The sequence below is a fragment of the Podarcis tiliguerta genome (assembly GCF_965153285.1).
Source record: "Podarcis tiliguerta genome assembly, chromosome: 12".
Lineage (NCBI taxonomy): Eukaryota > Metazoa > Chordata > Lepidosauria > Squamata > Lacertidae > Podarcis > Podarcis tiliguerta.
Window position 1 is genome coordinate 41,376,330 of NC_139545.1, and position 27,592 is coordinate 41,403,921.

General features: G+C 40.3%; 1 protein-coding gene across 5 annotated transcripts in view; it reads left to right on the top strand.

Moving 5' to 3' along the window:
• The window catches only part of CCDC7 (coiled-coil domain containing 7), a 143,166-nt gene that overhangs the window by 76,669 nt on the left and 38,905 nt on the right, over positions 1-27,592 (top strand). For 4 of the 5 annotated variants that reach the window (XM_083405869.1, XM_083405873.1, XM_083405870.1 and 1 more), the window contains exons 37-57: positions 738-857; positions 2,057-2,176; positions 3,119-3,238; positions 5,541-5,669; positions 6,936-7,055; positions 7,460-7,588; positions 8,139-8,258; positions 12,000-12,125; positions 12,849-12,968; positions 13,084-13,209; positions 14,446-14,565; positions 15,141-15,266; positions 16,012-16,131; positions 16,439-16,564; positions 18,729-18,848; positions 19,141-19,266; positions 21,633-21,752; positions 23,049-23,174; positions 24,207-24,314; positions 25,040-25,165; positions 25,891-26,010. In XM_083405869.1, the coding sequence (XP_083261995.1) occupies positions 738-857; positions 2,057-2,176; positions 3,119-3,238; positions 5,541-5,669; positions 6,936-7,055; positions 7,460-7,588; positions 8,139-8,258; positions 12,000-12,125; positions 12,849-12,968; positions 13,084-13,209; positions 14,446-14,565; positions 15,141-15,266; positions 16,012-16,131; positions 16,439-16,564; positions 18,729-18,848; positions 19,141-19,266; positions 21,633-21,752; positions 23,049-23,174; positions 24,207-24,314; positions 25,040-25,165; positions 25,891-26,010 (2,568 nt within the window). The remainder of the gene's footprint in view (positions 1-737; positions 858-2,056; positions 2,177-3,118; positions 3,239-5,540; positions 5,670-6,935; positions 7,056-7,459; positions 7,589-8,138; positions 8,259-11,999; positions 12,126-12,848; positions 12,969-13,083; positions 13,210-14,445; positions 14,566-15,140; positions 15,267-16,011; positions 16,132-16,438; positions 16,565-18,728; positions 18,849-19,140; positions 19,267-21,632; positions 21,753-23,048; positions 23,175-24,206; positions 24,315-25,039; positions 25,166-25,890; positions 26,011-27,592) is intronic. The other variant, XM_083405872.1, reaches the window with a different exon arrangement.

Below are 27,592 nucleotides of genomic sequence, written 5' to 3' on the forward strand. Positions count from 1 at the left end.
CAGCGGCGGCGCAGCGGCAGCAGGAGGCCCCATTAGCTAAAGTGGTGCTTCAGGTTAAGAACAGACCTCCAGAACAAATTAAGTTCTTAACCCGAGGTACCACTGTGTTTAAAACTTACTTTAAGACACTTTTTCTGTCTTAATCAAAACATTTATTAGAGAGGACCTTCATAGAATCATATAGTAGGGACCCCAAGGGTAATCTAGTCCAATCCCCTGCAATGCAGATGGTCATCCAACCTATTCTTAAAAATCTCCAATGAATGAGAGTCCATCACCCTCCAAGGAACTCTGTTCTACTGTCGAATAGTTCTTACCATCAGAAAGTTCTTCCTGATGTTTTGTTGGAATCTCCTTTCATGTAACTTGAAGCCATTTGTTTGGGGCCTCCGGAGCACATCGTCCATGTGACAGCCCTTTGGATATTTGAAGATGACTATCATACCTCCTCTCAGCCTCAGCATTGCCTGTCTCCAAATAGCTTGAGGGGCCCCAGATTTTCACACTTCAGTGTACATTATCACAACGGATCTCTTGGATTGTCAGGGAATTTCCCTCTTTAAGTTACATTGCTACATTCCCTAAAGCACCCATTTGACATCTTTTTAAGCTTTGCTTTAGCAAAAGAAGATATATTAATGAGTCAATTAAAAAAAAATCATTCTACACGATGTTGAGAACAAGGATGACTTTTGACACTATTTTTCAAGAATTGATTGAAGCACATTTTTTTCCAGAAAGAAAAGTATATGAACTATCAGAGAAGAAACAAGAGTTATTGGAAAAGTTGGAATCTAATCGGAAGCAGCTAGAAGCAGCTCAGGCTCTTGCCATTGCTCAACCTGGCAGTATCAGTGGTATGTATGATCTGGCTTCCCATGTTGTCAGCTTACAGTCTGAAACACCTCTACTTGGAATTAGGATCCTTCTGTTTCAGTTTAACTTTTGGGCACTGCCCAATGACCTTTGCATAGCTATAGACAGTGCTTTTTTTGAGGTGGTACCTGCCGGTATGCTGTACCACCACAGCTTTTTCCCCAGCCACCATCTTGCCACTACTGCTTGCCTGCCTGCTTGCTCACCTGCTCATTTCCTCCCCTCCCCCCCACCTTTGCCACTTCCTCCACTGCCATTGCTACTTCCTCCACTGCCACCACCACTTCCTGTGACTGCAGGCGCAGCCTCCCAGAGGCGCTTGGGCGCGACCCTTACGATTGTCAAAACACCTTCCAGGAAGGTGCCTGATGATTGTAGAAAGGTCATGCCACCCTTTTGCAATCGTCAGGTACCTTCCTAGAAGGCACTTTGGCAATTGTAAAGGTTGTGGCAAATTGCCTCTGGGAAGCTGTGCCTTTAGCTGCAGGAAGTGACATTAGAAGGAGCAAAGGAAGGAGCGAACAAGCGGGTGGGTGGGCAGTTGAGGCGCGACCTATTTTCTTGAAAAAAACCACTAGCTATAGAGTATTATTTTTGTATTTTCATAAGTACAAACTAATTGACTTGTGTGGGATATGTTTTCCTCCATTTTTTAAAAAATGTATTTTTATTAAAGATTTTCTTGATTTACAAAAGTATGTGCAATGTCTTTCTCGTATTCCCCACCCCCCATGTAACATTTTTACAAATCAGTTTCATTTGTTGAGACATTAGGAAGAAAAGGGGGAAAGAGGTGGAGGGGGGGAAAGATGGGTGGGGTCGGGTAATGATGTTTCTATTTTACTTAATATATGTAGGGTTTAGTGTCAGCGTTGCTTGTGCTGTTTTCCTCCATTTTAACAGCAATTTCAATGGAAATGGTTTCCCCACCCCACCCCATCCCACCCCATCCCACTGCCCATCAGCTGATGAGTGATGGGAGCACATGGTTTCTTTAAAATAAGTGACTAATTTAAGCACACATAAAAAGACCACATATAATATGTGTAGTACTCCCTCAACTGATGCTTTGAGCACATAACAGGAATTATTTTTAAAAGCTTGATGTTATTTTAAATAATGCAATTATTTAACAGTGTATTAATACTTTGTTACAAACTGATGTAACATATCTTTGTAGATCATAAGCTGCAAGAGCTAATTGAACAAAGAAGATGCTTAGCTGCAGAACTAGATTCAACTGTGCATGAGATGCAAAAAGCACAGGAAAGTGTCTCAGAAGGATTTGTATTTACTGCTGGTAAGTTTAAAATGAAATTACCTTAAGTTGTACAAAAACACATAATGTGCATATTACAAACCTTATTATCACTTTCATTACTGAGACCATCAAAAGGAGATGTTGTGTTTTATCATTCTTAGACATAGTTCCAGTTGAGAACTATGGAGGTCATAGGAAGGGATCAGGAATGCTAAGAAATTCAAGCTCAATCCATCAGTTTATACTATAATTTAATGTGCAACAATAGTGGATTTTAAGTGTTGTTAGCTGGCTTGAGAGGTATTGTTGCTGGACAAAACTCAACAAATAAATGTGAGAGAAGAAAATGTGTGGCAGAGGTGTCTTAGCACAGTGGGTCAATACTTTGTGAACTTAATCTGAATACCAGTACTAGTGAGAGAGAGATGGTGGGAAGGTTGATGCAATGCATGTGCAGTATCAGAGGCAATTTGCTGCTTCTACCTGCAGTCCTGGCATTGGGAAGCCAGGCAAACAGCACAGCCCCACTCTGCCACTCTGCCACACTGACTGCTACTATCTAGCAGTACCAACTCTTCTTTGGGGCTGAAAAGGAAGAAAAATGATAATTAGATTGACCTTCCAGCCCTGATGATCAGTGCAAGATGATTTATGGCCTCCAACAACTGGGAGGACAGGGAATTAGCACATTTTTTTGCTGTGGTAATTTAGAGCAGTGACAGGGAACATGAGGCCCTGCAAATGTTGTTTGACTACAATTTGCATCATCCTGGCCATAAGTAGTGCCACATTGATGTTACTTTGCCACATTCCCAAAGGGTTTCATATGGCTCTTTTGCCCTTTTATAAGATCTGCAATGACAGATAAAGAGTTTGCAATTTCTGTAAAATAATTCCATTTTAAAAATAACCTTATTTTGTGTGAGCAATTCTGAGATTAGAATTTGTTTTGAAAACATTCATTCATTCATTCATTTACAGAAAGGGAATTATATGAGCTGTCTGCAAAGAAGCAAGAGTTACAGCAAAAGTTGGAATCCAATCAGAAGGAGCTACTAGAAGCTCAGGCTCTTGCAGTTGCTGAGCCAGGCAGTATCAGTGGTATGTATGATGTGATTTCTCATGCTGTTATGTATAGCCTTAACTGTTTCTTGTTGTTTAGTCGTTTAGTCATGTCCTACTCTTCGTGACCCCATGGACCAGAGCACGCCAGGCACTCCTGTCTTCCACTGCCCCCCACAGTTTGGTCAGACTCATGTTGATAGCTTTGAGAACACTGTCCAACCATCTCGTCCTCTGTCGTCTCCTTCTCCTTGTGCCCTCAGTTTTCCCAACATCAGTGTCTTTTCCAGGGAGTCTTCTATTCTCACGAGGTGGCCAAAGTATTGGAGCCTCAGCTTCACAATCTGTCCTTCCAGTGAGCACTCAGGGCTGATTTCCTTAAGAATGGATAGGTTTGATCTTCTTGCAGTCCATGGGACTCTCAAGAGTCTCCTCCAGCACCACAATTCAAATGCATCAATTATTCAGTGATCAGCCTTATTTATGGTCCAGCTCTCACTTCCATACATCACTACTGGGAAAACCATAGCTTTAACTATATGGACCTTTGTTGCCAAGGTGATGTCTCTGTTTTTTAAGATGCTTTCTAGGTTTGCCATTGCTTTTCTCCCAAGAAGCAGGTGTCTTTTAATTTAATGACTGCTGTCGCCATCTGCAGTGATCATGGAACCCAATAAGTAAAATCTCTCACTGCCTCCATTTCTTCCCCTTCTATTTGCCAGGAGGTGATGGGACCAGTGGCCATGATCTTAGGTTTTTTGATGTTGAGCTTCAGACCATATTTTGCACTCTCCTCTTTCACCTTTATTAAAAGGTTCTTTAATTCCTCCTCACTTTCTGCCATCAAGGTTGTGTCATCTGCAAACCTGAGGTAGTTGATATTTCTTCTGGCAATCTTAATTCCAGTTTGGGATTAATCTAGTCTAGCCTTTCACATGATGAATTGTGCATATAAGTTAAATAATCAGGGAGACAATATACAGCTTTGTCATACTCTTTTCCCAATTTTGAACCAATCAGTTATTCCATATCCGGTTCTAACTGTAGCTTCTTGTCCCACATAGAGATTTCTCAGGAGACAGATGAGGTGATCAGGCACTCCCATTTCTTTAAGAACTTACCATAGTGTGCTGTGGTCGACACAGTCAAATGCTTTTGCATAGTCAGTGAAGCAGAAGTAGATGTTTTTCTGGATTTCTCTAGCTTTCTTCATAATCCAGCGCATGTTTGCAATTTGGTCTCTCTTAGTAGAATATAATTCATCCAATGGATAATTAGGAAAATGGACTTCATGCGGAAAGTTACTTATTGCTTTTGGTCAATTTCTCCCCCTGTAGAGTTTATATTCTGAAGCTAGTGTACAATGGAAACATGAAAAAGTATCAGGGTAGGGAGAAATAGGCTCTAAATGGCGGAAACATCATTTAAAATGCTGTCCAGTATCATTGTCTGGAATCAAAATCCCCTCAATAAATTTCCTGAGGAAGTAACACATTTGTAACTCAAGGTAAAAAGACTGTTTATGGCATGCACCACCACAAAAGCTCCCTTGGAAGGTTGGGACAGACCCCAGTACAGATTTAAGGTGATTGTCTGGGGGAAGTCCAAGTCCTTGCACAAATGGGACATCATTGAATATAAAACCAAAGCATTTAAGCATGCATATATACTTGGCATGAAAGACCTTCTGTCTGAATAAAGTTGATAGTCCTTGCCAGGAGCCTTTGCATAGAACAGGAGTGGGAAAACTCTGGCCTGGGGGTCAGTTGTGCTCCTCCAGGCCTCACTGGCTCTTGGGAATCTCCCTGGGCAACAGCTATTATCAGTCCTTCTTTGCAGCCTCCTTGAGGGTTTTGCCTGATTGGAATTTGTCCTTGAACACTCTGGTAATGCTTCCTGCTTGTCTAGTTGGAGGATAGGGTCAATGTGTGTTAGTAGAAATTAGCCTTCTGTGTTCATATTTGTTGTTCCATCCACTTTTGCCACTGGACCTGTCCACCAACGGCCTGTGGCTTCTGGAAGGTTGACCAGAAAGGAATCCAGTTCTCTGTCTGGAAAAGCTTTGCTCCCCTTCCTACTGTAGAGGATTGTTCCTTTAGTGGTATAATATGTTGTCATGTTAATAAGGGTCTTAAAAACAAAACAAAAAATAAAGATACTCTATCGTTAATCAGCCTGAAAGTCAGGGTGTGTAGGAAGTACAGGTAGCTACTATTATCCGTGCACACACAGTACACATTTAAAGTTTCTAGGTAATAATGGAAATTGCATTATTGTATGTAGCACAGTTATTTCAGCATATATTCATTTTTTTATTTACTGGTGTAAAATTGTTTTGCAGAGACTAAACTACAGGAGCTAGCTAAGCAAAATGAACTCTTTACTAAAGAACTAGAGGAAACAGTAAATGATATGGCAAAAGTAAAGCATCATGTTTCAGAAAGAGCAACTGTAGCTGGAAAATCTCCTGGTGAGTAGGGACTGGGGGCCAAAGCAGATGCTTCCAAGAAAAGTGGCATGCAACTAGGTTCCCCCCCCCTTACTTGCAATCAGGGGGTGGAGATGACAGTGGTTCTTACTGGGAAGGCCTCCTCGGGTATATGAGGAGAGAAGAGATGTCTCTCCCCTCTCCTGCTTGCTTTGGACAACCTCCTTTTCCAGGGCCAACCCACCCATGAGACAGACTGAACAACTGCCTTGGGTGGGTGGTAGAACCCCACTGAGAGAGTGCCTGAGTGGGTGCTTCCTCTGCTGCTGCTAGTGCTGCCAGAGAAGTGAGGAGCTTCAGCTTCAGCAGATGGTTCTGGCAAGCTCTCATGAGCTCTTTTGCCAGTATGTATAAAAAAGAACTAATAAATATGAAAGAAAAAGGATGTGCAGAAAAGTTTTAGCTTGGTGGATCAGTACTTTCTAAACTTAATCATAATGAGAGGGTTCACCCAGAAACAGTAGCAGTCAGCAGTGCAAAAGTGCTCTACTTACCAGGCTTCCTAATGCCAGTGCTGGTGAGAAGGTTGGTGTGGTCCAAGTGCAGCAGCAGGATCAATCTGCTGCTTCTGCTGGTGCAGCCACACTGACCTCTCCACTCCCCCATGCCTCTCCATAATCAGCAGCCATTTGGGCATTGGAGAGCCAGGTAAGCAGCATAGTCCCATCCTGTCCACTGACTACTACTGCCTAGCTGTGCCATCTCTTCTTTTGGCTTGAAAAGGAAGAAAAATGATAACTTGGCTGACTCAGCAGCACTGATGATCAGTACAAGAGAACTTATATGTAGCCTCCTGTTTGCAACAACTGGGAGGACAGGGAATTAGCATATTTTTTACTGTTGTGATTTAGAGCACTGATGGGGAACTTGTGGCCCTCCAAATGTTTGACTACAATTTCCATCATCCTGACTACAATTTCCATCATCCTGGCCATAGGTCATGCTGGCTTGGGGTTAATGAGAATTGTGGCTCCAAACATCTGGAAGGTACCATGTTGGGCAAGGCCCAAACTTGATCTGTGTGATACTGTCAGGGACTTATGCCACATTGAGGTTACTTTGCCACATTCCCACAAGGGTTTCATTATGCTCCTTTGCCTTTTTATAAGATCTGCAATGAGAGATAAAGAGTTTGTTATTTCTGTGAAATAATTCGATGTTTAAGGCCTTTTATTTTATGTGAGCAATTATGTGAGCAATTATGAGTTTAGAAATTATTCTTCAAATATATGTATAATATTTCTGCAGAAAGGGAATTATATGAGCTGTCTGCAAAGAAGCAAGAGTTACAGCAAAAGTTGGAATCCAATCAGAAGGAGCTACTAGAAGCTCAGGCTCTTGCAATTGCTGAGCCAGGCAGTATCAGTGGTATGTATGATGTGATTTCTCATGCTGTTATCTATAGCATGACTTGAATTTATCCTTGAGCTCTCTGATAATGCTTCTTGCTTGCCTAGTTGGAGGAGTTTGTTTGTGTGTGTAGAAACTAGTCTGGCCTACTGTATTCTTATTTGTTGTTCTGCCCACTGGGCCCACCCGCCAATGTGTTAGTAAGGGGCTTTTAAAAAACAAAAACAAAAATATTATAGTTAAAAGAAAATTTACTCAGCCTGAAAGTCAAGGTTTGTAGGAAGTAAAGTGCAACTAGTAATATAAATGCATATACAGTACACATTTAAAGTTTCCAGGTAATAAAGGAATTTGCACTAATGCGTGTAGCAAGTTATTTCAGCCTATATTTTGTTATCATCTGGTGTGAAATTATTTTGCAGAGACTAAACTACAGGAGCTAGCTGAGCAAAAAGAACTATTGTCTAAAGAACTAGAGGAAACAGTATGTGATATAGAAGAAGCAAAGGATCGTGTTTCAGAAAGAGCAACTCTAGCTGGAAAACCTCCTGGTGAGTGGAAATGGAGGGCCAAGGCAGAAACTTGCTAGAAATGTAGCATACAATTAGTTATTTTCTTACAGTCAGGGAGACAGCAGTTCGTATTGGAAATTCAGTACAGTATGTGAGGAGGGAAGATATGTATGTTCCCTTTCTGGCTTGTTTGGGATAACCCTTGCAGCTAGAAGTCTTAGGGGGAAACCCCCATTTGCACCTGTGGAAACTTTCTCCCTAAGGCTTCGGCCGTGTGTTGGGGTGAAGCTAGAGAGGATTCATTCTTATCTTACTGCATATGTAGCAGACATCTAGGATTGCTGTTAATTATATTGATTTTTTGTTAAGGCATTTGTGCTATTTTATCCAACCCTTTTGGGTTTTATCAAACCCGATAAGAATCACAGACTCATAGAATTGTAAAGTTGAAAGGAACTATGTGTGTTATCTAATCCAACCCCCTGCAATTCAAAAATCTTTTGCCCAACATGGGGCTCAAACCCACATCCCTGAGATTAAGGGTATTATTCGTTTTCAAGAGATGATTCCAAACCATTTCTTTCTGCAGATATGGAATTGCAACAACTATTGATGAAGAAGGAAGGGTTAAAGGAAAAGTTGGAATTGAACCAGAAAGAGTTGGAAGAAGCCCAAGCCCTTGCAGCTGCTGAACCTGGCAGTATCAGTGGTAGGTTTGCTATGATTCTTCATTTTGCCAACTAAAGTTTTGCCATTAAGCTAAACTGAAAACCTTATGTTCAACGCTAAGCATCCATTGAATGGCTGTAGATTATTTTTGCATTAAGACCTGCACAGGTTTAAGATGCTGCACGGTTTGAAAAAAGGACCAATGCTTATTTTTATGTAAGTGCACTACAGCTGAAAAGAACTTGAACCATGTGAAAAACCTTATGAGCCATATCTGTCCTTAGAATAGTGATGCCAGAGTTCAGTTTTCCACCAAGGCTGGTGCTGGTTTTATGTTTTATTTTATGTTTTATTTTATTTATTACATTTCTATACTACCCTTCATCCGAGGATCACAGGGTTGTTTACAGTATAAAAACACAAAAATACCTAACATTGGTGGCATCTGTCTGTCTCAGGAGACATTGGAGTGTGCCTCCAGGGATGAAGTCAAACCACTGCATTAGCAGCACCAAAGTGACCTTTCCAGTGCTCAAGCCTGGGCAGTGTGTATGGAAATCCTGGACTGCCAAAATGACAAGACCCACCTCTTGGCCTCACTGTGGTCCAATGGAAAGCAGAGCAATATGTTTGGCACCAACTAGGCTGCATTAGTTTCTGGGAGGAAGCATACAAGATGCCATCCAACCATCTTAGGGACTCCACTCTGGATTTGTGTAGGGTTTATTCCGTAGCCTTTTCTTCTTCCAGAGATATCCCACAAGGCAGCTGAGATTTAGGATCAGAGATTTCCTTCTTGTAGATGGGGTACCTTCCCAGGTTCACAATCCCCACCTACTCCTCACTTCCCTCTACAGCACATGCATTCTGAACTGTTGGACCCACTATTGGTCTTGCCCGCTCAATCTGTCGGAGCCTGTCTTTGCATGCAGGGGAAGTCTCTAACACACTGAGCACTTCAGACCCATTGGCCACCCTCACCTGGTTTAACCAGCCAGTCAAATCCATTCACAGGGTATGGCCACTGTTATGTGTTGACAGATTGTAGAAGCCACAAGTGAGAAATGAATGCAGGGTTGGGGACCAAAGGTGGGCAAACTACCTCATAAGGAGAACTACCTCGTAAGAAGAACTACCTCATAAGGAGAACAACGTGTCCGCCACCAGAGGTGCTACCCCTTCTCTAACACTCCATACACCCCCACATTACATAATAACAAAGAAAAACAATAACCCCCTCCACAGTTTAAAAGGCTAGAGATAAACCATCTAGCCAAAGGCCTGGGAGAAGAGGAATGCTTTTGCCTGGCACATAAATATATTTAACTAAGGCACCAGGCAAACCTCCCTGGGGAGAGCATTCCACAAGCAGAGAGCCACCACAGAAAAGGCCTGTTATCATTTAGCTGCCCTTCAGACGCCTAGTGGAGTAGGACAATGAAGAAGTGCCTCAGATGATTATTGCAGGGTCTGGGTTCCTTCGCGGGTGGGTGGGGGGGACAGGTTGTTGAACACTGCAGTCCTGAGTCATTTATGTATTGATTTGTTAAATTTTGATGATGTTTTTAACTTTGATGGTACAGACTGTACTCTTGTTAGGCAACTAACAAGTGAAATAAATATTTATACAGACTGCAGACTGTTTTATGGCCATGACCCCTAAACAGGCCTTTTCTGCAATTCTGCCTTTTATTTGGAACATCCTGTTCTTTGCTGTATGGTCAGCTTCATCTCTCACATGTTCTAGGCATTCTTCAAAACATTCTTTTTTGGACTTTTCTGGATTGTTAACACTAGACACTGTACCTTTTTTAAAAAAATGCTGCTTTTATGGTTTAGGTTTTTATATTGCTATTCTATTGGATGTTTTATGTTTATGTTTTTATGTTGTTCACATTGCTTCATGATTACTTTTAATAATAAACAGTTAATAAATGTTTTAAAATAAATAACAAATAAATACCCCCATTGGTAATGAAGATCATTAGTCTGGGATCTTGCTCCACCCTGTGGCCAAATGTGGGAAAGATGAACCAAGGAAAGCAGACTGATGTCTCTCAGTGTTGTTTTGGGTGGCACTTACATCTACCCACAGGGTGTCTGAATTGAATGCACATTCTGTAGTTAAACCTCTTTGTGCATTTCATACAGAGAATAGTTTGAGGACAGATACATCTTTCATTCCAAAAGTAATGCCATGCTTTCATACACAAGAGGAGTTGATTTTGCTAACCCTTTGTCCTGTGCCATCAAATCAGTCAGAAAGAGCATGGCACACTTTAGTTGTCTGCCAGGCAGTAAAGGTATATAAAGGTAAAGGTACCCCTGACCGTTAGGTCCAGTTGCGGAGGACTCTGGGGTTGCGCGCTCATCTTGCTCTATAGGCTGAGGGAGCCGGCGTTTGTCCGCAGACAGCGTCCAGGTCATGTGGCCAGCATGACTAAACTACTTCTGGTGAACCAGAGCAGGGCACAGAAACCTGGTTGACCTTCCCACCGGAGCGGTACCTATTTATCTACTTGCACTTGACGTGCTTTCGAACTGCTAAGTGGGCAGGAGCAGGGACCAAACAATGGGAGCTCACCCCGTCACGGCGATTCGAACTGCCGACCTTCCAATCAGCCAGCCCTAGGCTCTGTGGTTTAGACCACAGCACCACCCACGTCCCACTGTAAAGGTATATAGAGAGAACAAAATAAATTAAGGGAGATTGCCTTTTTGTATCCTTTCACAACTTTAGGGAGGAAGATGATAAATACAAGATTATCATGTTGGATTAGAGCACATACTATTAAGGTTTATAAGTACATTCCACCAGTGACAGTATATTCCACAAGGGTAGCAGCTATATCTGCAATATTTGCAATGAGTGCATCATTAGTTGAGGTATGGTAGGCAGCAACCTGGACATCTCCCAGCACATTTGTAAACCATTATAAGTATGCTTCTGCAGAAGCTGCATTTAGAAGTAAAGTACTATGGCAAGTTCTTCTATCTTAAGCAGCCATTTAGATGGCCCACACTGGTTGTTGATAGTTGTAGTACATCCCAGGCTAATGACCTTCATTACCAATGGGAGAAAGAATTATACTTAGCTTAAGGATATTTCTATCATTTTTACATTCATTTCAGTTGTTGTGGGTTTACATTTATTAACATTTGTTCAATGTAGTATTACATGTTTGTATTAGTGTTGAAGTAGAATGTTGTTGTTTTCTTTATATTCTGTGATGGACGTATGAATGTGTGAATGTAGGTCTTATTTGAGCTTGGTGAGGATGCAAACTAGTGCATTATTTGAGAGCCAACCTATTTCCCTAAGTTCATCTTTCCTGTCTTTGACCAGAAGGAGAAGCAAGATCCCAGCCTAAGATCCATTGTCCATTAGCAATGGAAAAATATCATTTATATAAATGGTTCTCAGTTAGCTAACTGCTGTGGACTCCCCCTTTCCCCCCAAAAGTCAAGCCATGGACCCCCTACTTTTGAAAATTCCGATGTCCCTATGGTAGTTCTTGTTATGTTAAGGGTCTGTGGACCCCCTGGGTGGTTTAGGATCCATGGACCACCAATTGGGAACCATTGCTTTAGATAATTACAATTCTTTGATTACTGAGATAATGTATATAAAGTAATTTGAACAACTAGCATTATAAATGCAAATTTTAATTTTTTAAATTTCCAGATAGTGTTAACATATCAATTGCATCGTTGTATTTTGAGAAGTTTTTTCAACATATATTATTACTTTATTATGAATTGGCCTGTAATTATTTTTTAGAACATAAACTGCAGCTGCTCACTGAGCAAAGAAAGCACTTGATTGCAGATCTAAGGGAAACTGTGCATGATGTTAAAAAAGCTGAACGTCGTGCTGCAGAAAGGACTCAGCAGGAACCACCTATTGGTAGGCAAATAATTGTTTTGTTGCAAGACAGTTGTGCCGCAGTCATCAATGTGGAGATACAATGAGACATAAATTTAGCATCTTTCCACTGTTCCCGGAAGAATTTTTGTTAGCCACTTTGAAGCTTAAGGAGAGTTCAGGTGAGGAATACAAGAGAAGAAGAATTTGGATTTGATATCCCGCCTTATCATTACCCGAAGGAGTCTCAAAGCGCCTAACATTCTCCTTTCCCTTCTTCCCCCACAACAAACACTCTGTGAGGTGAGTGGGGCTGAGAGACTTCAAAGAAGTGTGACTAGCCCAAGGTCACCCTGCAGCTGCATGTGGAGGAGCGGAGACGTGAACTCGGTTCACCAGATTACGAGTCTACCGCTCTTAACCCCTACACCACACTGGCTCTCAAAGAGGATTTGTGCACAGCCTCCTCTTTCTTATTGAAAGAAATATGACAGATAAACAAAGCATTAACTGCAGGGGGCAGAGGAGCACATTGTGCTCAACTTGGACTTTGGGGTCCATCTTTTCAGATATATGTCATAGATCATAGTGGATTCTCAGAAAGCTAAAACTTCTTACAGTTACTTTGCTATAGCCCCAGAACACAGGGAATATGAAGACGTTATTTATAATTTTGTAATAAAAATATAATTTCTGAATACTTTTTGCCTTTTAAACTGTTTTCAAAAAATGATTCCAAAAATGATTCCAAATTTCTCTTTGCAGAAATGGAATTGTACAGTTTATCAATTAAGAAGGAAATGTTGCAGGAAATGTTGGAAGCCAACCAGAAAGAGCTAGAAGAAGCCCAGGCTCTTGCAGCTGCTGAACCAGGCAGTGTCAGTGGTAGGTTTGCTATGATTTATCAAACTTGCAAGCAACCATTATACACTTTTAGATACTTAATGCTTCATTAATATATATCAAAGTTTGGTCTGATATAGTGTGAAATTATTTTTAGAGCATAAACTACAGGAGCTTGCTGAGCAAAGAAAAAAACTGACTGCAGAACTAAAAGCAACAGTATACAATATTAAAAAAACACAACGCCGTGCTTCACAAAGAGCTGCACTTGAAGCACCTGCAGGTATGTATGGTATGAAAGATAAATAGTTTTTGAAATGCACCTGCTTCAGTGTTACAAGCCCAATCGTCACTGTGCCTGTCAGAGAGAGGAGACACCTTTCCATCCTGCATGGATTGCATTACAGCAGAGAATTAAGAAATCATCAGTGAAATAGTTACAATCTAAAAAACAACTAAAAATTAAGCTAAACTTCACAATTATAGCAAAATACATATTATATGATTAACAAATCTATATGGTATTTATAATCTATAAAACAATGATAACATTATCAAAAGGGCAACTTAAAAAAAAAAGCTAAGCACTGTTAAGTTCATACACACACTCCCTACGCCCCCATGACTCACATTCTTTCACTCTGTTCAGTTCATTAAAGTACACATAATTCCCATGTTCAATCTGATGCTGAACTGGGTAGTAGGCACTGGTGGAGATGGTAGGGCTCTCAGGCCTACTGCCAATGGTAAGGTAGATGTTGACTCCTAAGCCGGACCAGGTGCTATTTATGAGGAACTCTTCCACGTCACTCTCAATATTTAGGAAGTCCATTCCCACTCAAAGTCTGAGGTGAGCCTTTCCCTCTGGAGCAATGAGTCATGGCTGCAGTCAGTGTAGAGGCTGACCAGGAGGTCTAGCAGTGCTTCCATTCTCAGGCTGCTTTCACTGCACTACAGCCTGTCCACCAACTGCTGCTTTAGCTTCTTTACTGACATGGTGGAGGAGAAGGCAGGCATGTATGTGACTTACAATTTTATTGTAAGTCACATACATATATTGTAAGCAGCCTGAGAATGGAAGCACTGCTAGACCTCCTGGATTTGAGGGGCTCACTTGTGGGTGGGGTGAAGAGGATCAATAAATATTCATATGATGAAAAAGTTGATTTATCATTTTTATGAAATAAGGCAGCTTTTGAGAATCTTTCTTTGTACAGTGGTGCCTCGGGCTACATACACTTCAGGTTACAGACTCCGCTAACCCAGAAATACTACCTTGGGTTAAGAACTTTGCTTCAGGATGAGAACAGCAATTGTGCAGCGGTGGCGCAGCGGCAGCAGGAGGCCCCATTAGCGAAAGTGGTGCTTCAGGTTAAGAACAGTTTCAGGTTAAGAACAGACCTCCAGAACGAATTAAGTTCTTAACCCGAGGTACCACTGTATTACAAGCTTTTGTGACTAAATAAGGATGCTTGAATTTTACCCCCAAAAGATAACTCAAAAACATTTCTGTTCACAGAAAGAGAATTATTTGAACTAGCTGTTAAGAAGCAGCTTTTACAGGCCAACTTGGAATCCAATTTGAAAGAGCTCCAGGAAGCTCAGGCTCTTGCAGTTGCTGAACCAGGCAGTATCAGCGGTACGTTTGCTGTGGTTTCTCATGTTATCAGCTACAGTTTTAAAATGTAAATTTAAAATGTGGATTTAAGGTATTTCTTACAGTTAAGATTATGTTCAATTTTAATGGGGCTTTGTGTGAGTGTAGAGGATTGTTTTTTTCCTATAAGACTTGCATATTCTAATATGCTACACCATGTCAATAAGGGCCATTGCTTGTTTGTATACAAATGTATTGTGGTTCAAAATAAAAGTTTAATCATCATAAAAGCCAGGTTTTAGAAACCATATTTATCGATACTTATCAGAATAGGTTTCTTGTTACGAATAATGATGTTACAATTCAGTCTCTCTGAAACAGTTTCTTTATATACATCTTACCATGTAATATTGTTTAATATTGATGAGTCTTTGAAAGCTGCTCTTATTACTGAGATAAGGTGTATGACTTAATTTGAGTAGCTATCACTATAAATGCAAATACTGATATTTAAGATTTCCAGTTAATACTGCATACCAATTGCATAGTAATATTTTGTGTAGTTTTTAAAGCATACGTTATTATTTGTAATGTGTTGTTCTTTAATTATTTTGTAGAACATAAACTACAGGAGCTTATTGAGCATAGAAGACACTTGACTGCAGATCTAAATGAAACTATACATGATATGCGAAATGCTGAACGACGTGTTGCAGAAGGGGCTCAGCTGAAACAAGTCCCTGGTAGTTAATGATTAATATTATATAGCTTATTCTTATTACCGTATTCATATTGCCTCAAGTGTTGCAAGACAGTTGCGTCTCCTGTCACCAATGTAAACATCAGAGGAAGAGGAGACATAAACCATGTATCCTCCCATTGTTCCTGATTCAGTCTTGTTAATAACTTTGCAGTTTGCAAATGGTATATAAACAATTATTAATGATTAGTTAATAAATTCACTAAAACAGAGGTGTGACAGAGGTGGTCTAAACCCTCAGGTCTGTTCAAATTTTATCTTCTGGCAGATAATTTACTAGGAAGTGCTCACTTTTTCCCCATCCTCCTTCATTTCAGTGATAAATATGTATGTGAAGTACACTATGTACATTAACCATCCTGATTCCATTCTGCTGCTGCTGTAACAAAACATTAACTTGAAAGAAAGAGGGTGGACTTTGTGCTCCCCTCAGACTTCCTAAGGAGCCCATCTTTTCACACTTCTCTCACAGATCATCATGGTCTCAGAGATTTAAAACCTCTTGAAGTTACTTTGCTACATTCCCAAATCAATTTTGTTTAACTCCTTCACTTTGTCTTGCAATAGTCATTGACAAATGAAGAAGTCATTTGTAATTTTTAAAGAAAATTACCATTTATGAATACTTCTGCATGTTATCCAACCCTTTTGGATTTTATCAAACCTGATAAGGAATGATCACATTAAACTGTTTTCCATAGATGATTGCAAACCATTTCTTTTTGCAGAGATTGAATTGTATGAACTGTCAGCAAAAAAGGAATTGTTGCAGGAAAAGTTGGAATCCAACCAGAAAGAGCTAGAAGCAGCCCAGGCTCTTGCAGCTGCTGAACCAGGCAGTGTTAATGGTAGGTTTTCTGTGATTTTTCATACTATGAATGGCTTGACTTATACCTCCTTCTTTATAAATTATTTTATTTATTAGATTTTAAATATATATTATAAACACATATAATTTTTTAAAAAAATTAAAATTAGAAGTGACACACTGTGTTTATGAATATGAAGTAATTCAATCATTCAACTAGCATATAAAATTAAATATTACTATTTAAAATTTGCTTGTAATGTTACATACTAATTGCACTGTTGTTGTTTTTAGTAATTTCAGAATATATTTAAATTGAGTATGAAATTATCTGAAATTATTTTTAGAGCATAAATTACAGGAGCTTGTTGAGCAAAGAAGAAATTTGACTGCGGACCTAAATGCAACAGTTTCAAGTATGCAAAAAGCACAGCGTCGTACCTCTGAAGCACTTCGATTTGAACCACCTGTTGGTATGTATGGAATGAAATACATACAGTATTTGAAATGCACCTAGCATGCATATTGCTGCAGTATTGCAAGCCCAGTCATGACTGCGTAACTTGAAGTAACACTGGTCACGGCTTTTTCCCAACTCATCGAAACTCAGTTCCAGCACCTCTCAGGTAGACACAGTTGCCATTATAAGAGGACAAGGGAGGTGTTCATGGTGAATTCCGGCACCACTTTTTCTAGAAAAAGAGCACGAACTATTTTTCTATTTAACTAAACTTAATTTAACTTTAGTTAACTATTTAACTAAAGGAACAGTATTGCACTTTATAAAGAGCTCAATTTGAACAATTTGATGGTATGAAGACAATAAAAGATGTATAGTTTTTGCAAAAAACACCAAACATTTAATCAAGAGTGGGCAGCACAACGGCAGCTGCTGCAACACTGTATCAGGATAGGCAGGATGATAACCAGACTGTGGCTTTATGGACGCATTGGCAGAGCCAATCTGATGCTCCTACCAGAATATTCATGCAACTTCAACCTTACTATATCCTTGTCCTATCATCACACTATCAGAGTAAACAGCAGTGACTACCTTACCACACCACTATACCACCCTGGGTACTCCTGTCCTGATGTATGTTGACAAAAATACAACAACTAAAGCAAGTGAGTGATGTTCCTGAACAAATGTCCTGGACCTCTGTGTCAGTTTATTTATGTACTACATTTCCCACAAAAAATCTGTGCTCCAAGTGATTCACATAAAAACACACATTTAGTCCCTCTCCCCTCACAGTTTCTCTAGAAGCTGTTCCCCTATGAAGGCTCCTATGACTGGAGGGTGAGGTAGGTGGAAACAGTCTTATTCTGGTGGCAAAGTCTCCCTCCCTCCCTTCACTTTTCATTTTCATTTAGAAAATATTTGTTGCTTTCCCAATCACGCTTCTGCACTACCAAGATCTAAACCCCAAATAAACCTTGAGCAGCAAACCATAAACAGTAAATCATGAGCAGTAAGCCAAGTACAGACCATGGTTACTGTTTATGGTTTGTCTAAAGTGAAACAAACTATGAGCCCAGGTTTGCACAGAACATTAAGCCAAACCATGGCTTAGCTCCTGGTAGCACAGCAGGAAGAGGACCAGGGGAGCACCAAAGTGGCTGCCATTTTCTGAATGTGCACCAGCATGCTTGCTTGTTCCTACTGAAGTGTAATTTGGCTTAGCATTACCAGTGAACAGATATGAGAGGATCAGAAATCACCTAGTACCATGGCTGGCAAGTTCTCTTGTGTGTTTTAGGAGTGAGGTGATGGTGGCATATGTAGGAATAACGAAGGATGATGGGAGGTTGGATGCAAGTGACCTGTCCAGGAGCAAGCTGAAAAGCAAGCCTCGCAGAGCCTCTTTTTATTAGCAGAAGTCAACAATTGGAAATAGTAGTGAAACCACTCTGAACATGACGTGTTTCCATCTAAGCACATTTCCAGCATTATCAAATACACGTGTTAGCAGGTGTTTCCCTAAAATGTTCCGCGATACTTGATTACATCTGCGTCCCTGGTCATGCTCCAGCCAAGCGTTATGTCTAGTAACCAAATATGTGAGAGGACAAATGGTCAGGGGAATAACCCTATTTGCTAGCCAAGAGGCCACAAGTTCATGGAGAGGGGGCGTGAGGCTCCTTGGCACGCTGTGGCATGCCGGGTGCAAGGTGTGCCTCAGCACAAGCAGAATGTTACCTCCATATCTCCAAAAGGTCAGGGGGAAACCCTGTCTTCTAGTCAAGAGGCGAAAGTCTGGGGAGTGTGGGTGCGAGGCTCCTTGGCATGTTGTGGCATGCCGGGTGCGAGGTGTGCCTCAGCACAGGTGGAGCCACACCTTCACAGGCTTATTTGCAGATCTATGCCCTAGATTCTGGTGCATACGTCTGTCAATATAGTAGACATTTTCATAGGCTTAAGTTCACAAAAAGTTGCTTTGCTATATTTCACAATCATTTCCTTTAGCCTTTCCTCCTTAAAATGTCCAATCTGCAATTACAGATGGAAAGTTTTTTTTCATTTCTTTGAAATAGTTAAGTTTTTGAGTATATTTTTCTTGTGTGACTTTGTGACCAATAAGGACACTTGAAATTGTTTTTGAAGACATAACTCAAAAACATTTCTGTTCACAGAAAAAGAATTATTTGAATTAGCTGTTAAGAAGCAGCGTTTACAGGCCAACTTGGAATCCAATTGGAAAGAGCTACAGGAAGCTCAGACACTTGCAGCTACCGAACCAGGCAGTATCAGTGGTACGTTTGCTGTAATATTTCATGTTGTTAGATATACTTTTAAAACATATCTACTTTGGATTTCAGGTCATTTCAATACAATTGAGCTTAAATGCTAACATGGCTTATTCATACTGATGAGTCTTAGAAGGCTGCTGTTCTGATTACTGAGATAAGATGTATGATGGAATTTGAGCAACTAGCATTATAAATGTAAATATTTATTTTTAAAATACCCAGTTAATGCTACATACGTGTTGCATAATAATATTTTGTGTAGTTTTTTCAGCATACATTAATTATTATTTTGTAGAACATAAACTAAAGCAGCTCACTGAGGAAAGAAGACTCATGACTCAAGATCTAAAGGAAACTATGAACAATATGCGAAATGCTGAACGCCGTGCTTCAGAAAGGGCTCTGATTGAAACACCCACTGGTAGGTAGATAATAATGAATGTTGTATAATACTATGGTATTCATAGTATTACTTCAGTGTTTCAAGACCCCTGTTATCAATTTGAAGAGCAGGAGTAGAAGTTAATCAAGTGAGTCCCTTTTCATTGTTCTTGGATAAGTTTTAGGTCTGTGAGCACTTAAAAAGGGAAGCTGTGATTACTAAGATCCAGCATGGGGTTCTCAAAAACAAGTTGTGCCAGATTAATCTCACTTATTCTTTTCCTTAGTTACAAGCTTGATAGATCAGAGGACTACTATGGACGTAGTGTATCTTTATTTCAGTAAGGCTTTTGATGAAGTCCCCCAAGATATTTGTGCACAGAAGCTGGCAAAATGTGGACTGGACAAGATAACAGTTAGGTGGATTTGTAGCTGGTTGACTGACTGAACTTAAAGAGTACTCACTAACGATTCCTCATCAGCCTGGAAAAAAGTGACAAGTGGGGTACTGCAGGGTCCTAGCCTGGGACTGTTGTTGTTCAACATCTTTATAAATGACTTGGACGAAGGAATTGAGGGGATGCTAATCAAATTTGCAGATGAGACCAAACTGAGAGGACTAGCTAATGCCAAATGGGCCTTAACAGATTGGAGAACTGGGTCAAAACTAACTAACAATAGGGGCAAATGTAACATTCTGCACAGGCAGGAATAACCAGCTGCACCAATATAAGATGGGGGATACCTGGCTTGCCAGTAGTACATGTGAAAAGGATCTAGGGCTCTTAGTAAACCCCAAGGGTAACATGAGTCAAAAGTGTGATGCAGCAGCAAGAAAACCTAATGCTATTCTAGGCTCCATCAACAGAGGTATAGTGTTCCAATCAAGGGAAGTAATAGTCCCGCTCTATTCTGCCTTAGTCAGATCACACCTGAAGTTCTCTGTCCAGTTCTGGGCACCACAATTTAAGAAGGATCTTGACAAGCTGGAACTCGTACAGAGAAGGATGACCAAGATGCTGAATGGTCTGTTAACCAAGCCTTATGAAGAATGGTTGAAGGAATTGCATATCTTTGGCCTGGTAAAGATGAGACTGAGAGAAGATATGATAGCCATGTTCAAATATCTAAATGGCTGTCACATGGAAGATGGAGCTAGCTTGTTTTTTCCTGCTCCAGAAGATAGGGCCCAAACCAATGACTTCTAGCTACAAGAAAGGAGATTCTGACTAAACATCAGAAGGAATGTTCTGACAGTAAGATTTGTTTCACAGTGGAACAGACTCCAAGGAGAAGTAATGGACTCTCTTTCCTTGGAGGTTTTAAAGCAGAGGTTTGATGGCCCTCTGTCATGTATGATCAAGTTGAGATTTCTGCATGCAGGTGGTTGGACTAAATGACCCTTGAGGTCCATTCCAACTCTACAATTCTATGATTCCTTTGCAATATAAAAACAGAATAAAATACAACTAATAATGATTGATTGATTAAAACACCACTCATTTTGTAGCAAAAGTGTTCTTCACTCCAGGTCAGTACTTCTCAAATTTTATCACTTTCCACAGCCTTTATGAGGAAATGTTCACTTTTTTGGTCTCAAAAATTAAATTCTGCACACCCTCAAACAAAAAAGAGTTACTGGTAGTTGCACAATTACACAATTTTATACCTTGAAATTAATGCTCTTACAGCCATCTTCACTTTTGATAGTTCACTGTGTGCATTGCATTCATATCACATTCAGTAACTTTCATTTCAGTTTCTCATCTGTTTTCCATGCTTTTTCTCTGACACATTGGGAGGCAATCCTTATAGATTACAAATAATGAGAAACTCCAGAGTTTCATGTTTTTACTTTATGAAGCTACAGAAGGTAGATTATTCATTATTTATTTAAAATAATTTTTAGCTTACTTTTCAGCCAGAAAAGTCTTTACAATCTAAAAGATACAGCTTACAATGAAGAGGGATTGGAAGGAAGGAGGAAAAACTGTGGTAATGAGGATTGGTTTATTGGTTTAGTTGTCCAGATGGATTATTTTATCTTGTTTTATTACATTTATATATTGCCTTTATTCCCTCATCTAAGCGGAGATGGTGTTTTATGGATGGGAATATAAATATTCAGTGACTTCAGGATTAGTCTGTTTCTTATCCCCTTATATCAGGACAAGATGATTTCTCATAAGCTCCTGTAGTGAATGTTGTGGTGGGGGCCACTTTGGTATACTTCCAGAATGATTTCAGTTAGCTTCTTCATCCTTTCATATATGCAATCTGCAATGTATTTATATGAAATAATCAAGTTTTTAAAATGATTTTTATTTATTTTATGCTAATCTGCTAGAAATAAGGACATTTGAAATAGTTTTTCAAGGGGCAATTCTGAAATATTTCTGTTCACAGGAAGGAAGTTCTATGATCTCTTGGAGAAGAAGCAACAGTTGCAGGCAGATTTGGAATCCAACTGGGAAAAGCTACAAGAAGCTGAGGCTCTTGTAGCTACCCAGCCAGGAATTATCAGTGGTAAGTGGGCTGTGATCACTAATGCTTTTAATTACAATCTTAAATATATTTTGTTGAAGAGGCAAGCCATTGATTTAGCTGCCTTGCCAATATGTTTGTCCAGCTCAGCATTGATGGAGAGATTACTGAAGTTATAGTGGAATCCAGTTAAACAAAATAGTCTGCCACCTCAAGTGTGTGGTCACCAATGCTGATTCATAGGTTCTGACCCAAGATGTTGGTCTTCATCAGGCTGATGGTAAGGCCAAACTTTATGCAGGCTTGGGCAAAATGGTTGATGAGTCACTGTAGAGCTTCTTCAGAGTGTGCTGTCAAGGTTGCAAACAACATCTCTCAGATAAGAATCTGCTGCACTTTTGTTTTGGTGTGGAGATGTGCCAGGTCGCTTCATATGGATGTACACACCATCTTCAGTTGAGTTGAAGGCATATGAGAGCAATAGGGAGAAGAATATGTCAAAGAGGGTTAGGGTGGGTATTCAGCCCTGTTTCACACTGCTCGTTATAGGGAAGGCATCTGGGGATGAGCCGTCATATTGGACGGTGCCATGCATGTTGTTGTGGAAGGACACAATCATCTTGAGAATCTTAGGTTGGCATCCTATCTTGTTGAGCTTTGTGAAGTGTCATTTTCAGCTGACAAGGTCAAAGGCCTTCATCAGGTCTGTGAAGGTGATATACAAGGGGCTCTTAGCATTTCTCCTGCAGCTGGTGCAGTGAGAAAATCACACTCTCTCACTGGCTGGGAGAGCAGAGCAGATCAGGCAGGGACTAGGATGGTGCCAGCCAGTCTCACTGATCCCTCTGTGCTTAGTTCTCCTAATCCATGCAAAGATGCATTGTTACAGTTTAAGAGAGCACATTCTGGCCATGCAAAACTGCTTGAGAAGAGCACAAATTAGAGCTGGTGGCAGGTGTGGCCCTGGGAGAATCTCAAGAACTTGAAGAGGATTGGAAGGCAGCATTTAGCTCTAGGGCAGTGGTGGCCAAACTTGGCCTCCAGCTATTTTTGGACTACAACTCCTATCATCCCTAGCTAACAAGACCAGTGGTCAGGGATGATAGGAATTGTAGTTCCAAAACAGCTGGAGGGCCAAGTTTGGCCACTACTGCTCATGGGCCTAACATTCACCACCTCCAATATAATGTACATGGAATGATAGAAGTGCTCTATAAATGTTAAGCATTAGTCTCTAAAATTTTGAGATATTAAATACTAATTGCACTATTATATTTAGTGTAGTTATTTTAGCACATATTAAATATTTTATTATGAATTGATGTGTACTTTTAATAGAGCGTAAACTAGAGGAACTGACTGAAGAAAGAAAGCGTTTGACTAAAGAACTAGATGCAACTGCAGAAGATATATTGGAAGCCCATCGCCAGGCTTCAGAAAAAGCTCTGTTTAGGAAACCTGCTGGTAAGTAGGGAATAAATGACCTTGAATATTAAAAGGGAATTTAACATGCATACTGTTTCAAAGTTCAAAGCCCAGTTATCCCATCACTGTTAAAACTGAAACCGTTGACACTGAGGTATAGAAGACATCAGTCTGACAGCCTTCTTCTGTGCCTGGATTGAGCCCCAGTGGGAATGTCACCTTCCTCCAACTACAGGAAACAAAGCAGAGTCCATTAGATGCAGCAGCCGGATAGGTTAACATCACTGTAATTTCTTTTTTGAATTTATATCCCACCCTTTCTCCTGAAGGAGCCTGGAGTAGCATGCCCATATCAAATTTCAGTGGAGAGCCCCGCATCCATCCCAGCCAGCTTGCAGCTCGATAAATTGGATGAGCTTTTAGCCAATGCTAAAAACTAAGAAAGAAAGTGGGGAGGTGTTACTGGGTGGTGGTGATTATCAGACTGAGAGGTTTTATGTTTGTATTGATTTGGAAGCATTGAGGATGGACACTGTTTTTGCTAATCAAAGTAATCTCAGGGTTTACTTAGAGCAGAGAGGACCTTGTACTGTCTGGAAATGTTCTATATGTTCCTACGGAGCCCATATTTACAGACCTCTGTTCATCATAGTGGATGTGAGTGGTATTACGTATCAGAGCTTTAAGCCCACTTGATATTCTTTGCTATTTTCCTGAATAATTAGTTTTAACTTCTTAAATCTTAAGATAAAGCAAAGGGACCCCTGACCATTAGGTCCATTCGTGGCCGACTCTGGGGTTGCGGCGCTCATCTCGCTTTATTGGCCGAGGGAGCCGGCGTACAGTTTCTGGGTCATGTGGCCAGCATGACTAAGCTGCTTCTGGCGAACCAGAGCAGCGCACGGAAACGCCATTTACCTTCCTGTCTGGAGCGGTACCTATTTATCTACTTGCATTTTATGCATTGCCAAATGAAAAAGGCATTTGCCATTTTGTAACTTTATCAGCATTGAGGACATTGGAAACTGTTTTTCAATATATGATTCAAAACCATTTTTCTTTTTTCCCCAGAAAAAGAGTTATATGCACTGTCAGAGAAGAAACAAATGTTACTGCAAAATTTGAAAGGGCTGCAGGAAGCACAGGCTCTTGCAGCAACCCAATCTGGCATTGTTGGTGGTATGTATGCTGTCATTTTTCCTTTTTTCAACTATAATATTAAACATGTGCATTTGGAATTAAGGTTTTTCAATTGCCAAGTAGGTTTTTAATGCCTATAGCTGTTTGTTTCTATATCTGTATACATGTGGGTTCTGCAACAAAATGTTGCAGTGTGGGCTGTTCCTGTTCATTATGCCAGCCAGACAGCTATGCTTTCTTTCAGGAGACTCCATTCCCTCCCCTCCCCTCCTTGGGTTTCCATTCTCCTCCAACACACAGTCAGTATTCTGTGGCTAGTGAACATGTTCGGTCCTCATTGGCCAGTTTATGATTCCCCTCCCCATATGATTTTTTACTGCTTCTATGAATTTTGGAGTTTCACAGAGCATTCTCATTCTTATATTTTGTTTCTTAGTAGTTCTGTTTTCACATAATAGCCATCATAACTCAAATCTTATCTCCCTATTAATACACATGTTTAATATGCTACATCAGTAAGAATCATTGCATGTTTTAATACAATATTATATGTCAAGACAAACCATGGTTTAGTGTTACATCTGAATCAGGCAATTAATATTTGAAGATTCAGTGAGCAATATATAATACGCTCATTTATATTAAATATTTTAGATACTGAATTCTAATTGTGCTATTATATATAGTGCAGTAAATTAATTAAGGTACCAAATGAAGGCAAATTAATATCTTGTCACAAAATTTGCTCTGAAATTATTTTTTAGAGGAGAAACGGAAGCAGCTTGCTGAGCAAAGACAACGTTTGGCTGCCGATCTAGAGGCAACTATGCATGATATACAAAAGGCACAGCGTCATGTTTCAGTGGCGCCTATAACTGTGTCAGCTAGTGGTAAGTTGAGAATAAATGACCTTCTGTCTACAGTCACTTTTTGTTGTTTCAATAAAAAGTTCTCTGAAAAGAGGTAGAAAGGGTCTTGGGTCTTTCCTGGCACTTCTGTGTCATTTCTGGGGCAGGGCTGCTGTCAAGTTTGAGAGAGCTGTAGATAACCTGTCCTGTCTCCCTACCTGTACCACCTGGGTGCCCCCCCCGGCATAAATTAATATAGTAGTGGCTTCTGTAGAAGCTGCTTAGCTGCTCTCTGGAGAGCACCAGAAAGGTTGCCACTGCCTGCCCCTACTTGAAACATGTCCTCATAATTTTACCCAGGAGCAGCAAAGAGAGCTGACAGTGCTCAGCCCAGTGCTCACTATAGAAGGCTGGAAGAAAATGACTGCAGCCACCACCATCATATTTATTGCCTCAGAAGATGGTAATTGCAGTAGTAAAATGATGGGTGCAGTAGCCATTTCTATAGTGAGTGCTGAGCTTGGTGGGGGGAACTACTTTTTAAATTGAAGAGGGGGAGGGGACAGCACTGATCCTGGGAAATTACTTTGTTACCTTTCCAGAGGGTTTTCATTTGTCTCACTTACCATGTCTTAAGATCTGTACTGACGGATTAAGTTTTTATTTAAAAATTTCATTTTTGCACAAGTTTCTTCATCTTTTGCACGTATGATATTTTTCAAGTGATTTAACCATGATTTAAATTTTAAAAACATTTCATTTTCCAGAAAATGAATTATATGAACTATCGGAGAGGAAATCTCTGATACTGGAAAGTTTGGCATTCAATCGGAAACAGCTACAGGAAGCTCAGGCACTTGCTGCTCTGCATCCAGGCACTGACAGTGGTATGTTTTAGGAGCGTGCAGCAGCACAAGACTTGCTACATACCCAAATTTGGCATTTTGTAAAACAGATTCCCTTGGTCCAAGGTGCTTTGTGGGTTGCTTGATTCAACTTATTTCTCAAAGTCCACTTTTTCCTCTTCTTCATTCACTTTTTGGAGGATAAAAAACTATAACCTTTTCCTTTTGACAGAGGTAAATGAAGTTTATAAGCATATCAGCCCCTCCAAAGTGGATTAAGCCTATCAAACTACAAACAAATGAACCCAGGGACTTTTGTTGTGGATACCTCTGAAATGTGATCTTTTCCATAAAAATACTGTCTCTTTAACTTTTAAAATATTTGGGTGGACTGGAAGTAGATGAAATTTACTGGCAAGTTTGCCCCTTCTGAGGTCATGACTCCTGCCAAATGTCTGAAGGGATAGCTGCTGTGGTTCTTTTGCAAGAGCAACCTTATCTTGTGTGTGTGATTTAATAAGGATTCACTTGTGTATTGAGCAATGACATAAGAGAGGTGACTCTGGGTAAGAAACTGGAAACAATTCTAGGAGATTTTTGCTAGGCACTTACAAACTTACCCTATCAGTCACAATGTAGTTTTGGAATCATGAAAAATATATAATATAATATAAAAATTAAAGGAAAATAGAATCTGGGACACAAGATATTAAGGCCCAGAAGCATTAGACTTTATATGTAAGTCCTCAGCAAATCCAGTGTGTGGCGTTCTGCTGGGACAGGCTTGCTTGGGTGGGGTTTCTGTTCTGTGTATAGGCTTTGATCGTCATCTGCACCATTCTCCTTTTTTGTAATAGCATTTTACGTTTGCCAAAATATTTTTAGCCCTTTATCATCATAACAACCCTGTGAAGTAGATCATAATGCTTTCTAGCAAAACAACAAAGAGAACATAGTAGCACCTTAAAGACTAATACAGTGGTGCCCCGCAAGACGAATGCCTCGCAAGACGGAAAACCCGCTAGACGAAAGGGTTTTCCGTTTTGGAGGTGCTTCGCAGGACGAATTTGCTATGGGCTTGCTTCGCAAGACGAAAATGTCTTGCGATTCCTGGGGGTTTTTTCCGCTCCCCACCCCCTTTTTCTAAGGCACTAAGCTGCTAAGAGCCTTTTAGCAGCTAATCCCTTAAGCCTTTAATAGCCTCTAATAGCCGCTAAACCGCTAATAGCGCTAATCCGCTAATCCGCTAATGGGCTTGCTTCGCAAGATGAAAAAACCGCTAGACGAAGAGACTCACGGAACGGATTCTTTTCGTCTTGCGAGGCACCACTGTACATTTATTATGACATAATATTTATTGGGCTGCACTTTACTTCAGCAGATGCAGTGTATGAAAGCAGATGTAATAATACATTTGCTAACTTTTAAAGTGCTACTTGATTATTGTTTCGCTTCGGCTGTAAGCCATGCCTGTTGACTAACTGTTTGACTGAAAGTGCACCAGAGTAATATACTGTACTCAATGCCACACAATGATCCTGTGTCAAGAGAAGGAATTTTAAATTAGGTCTCCAGATCTTCTGGTGGGCTGACTTTAAAAAATACAAAGAAAAAAGACAATGCT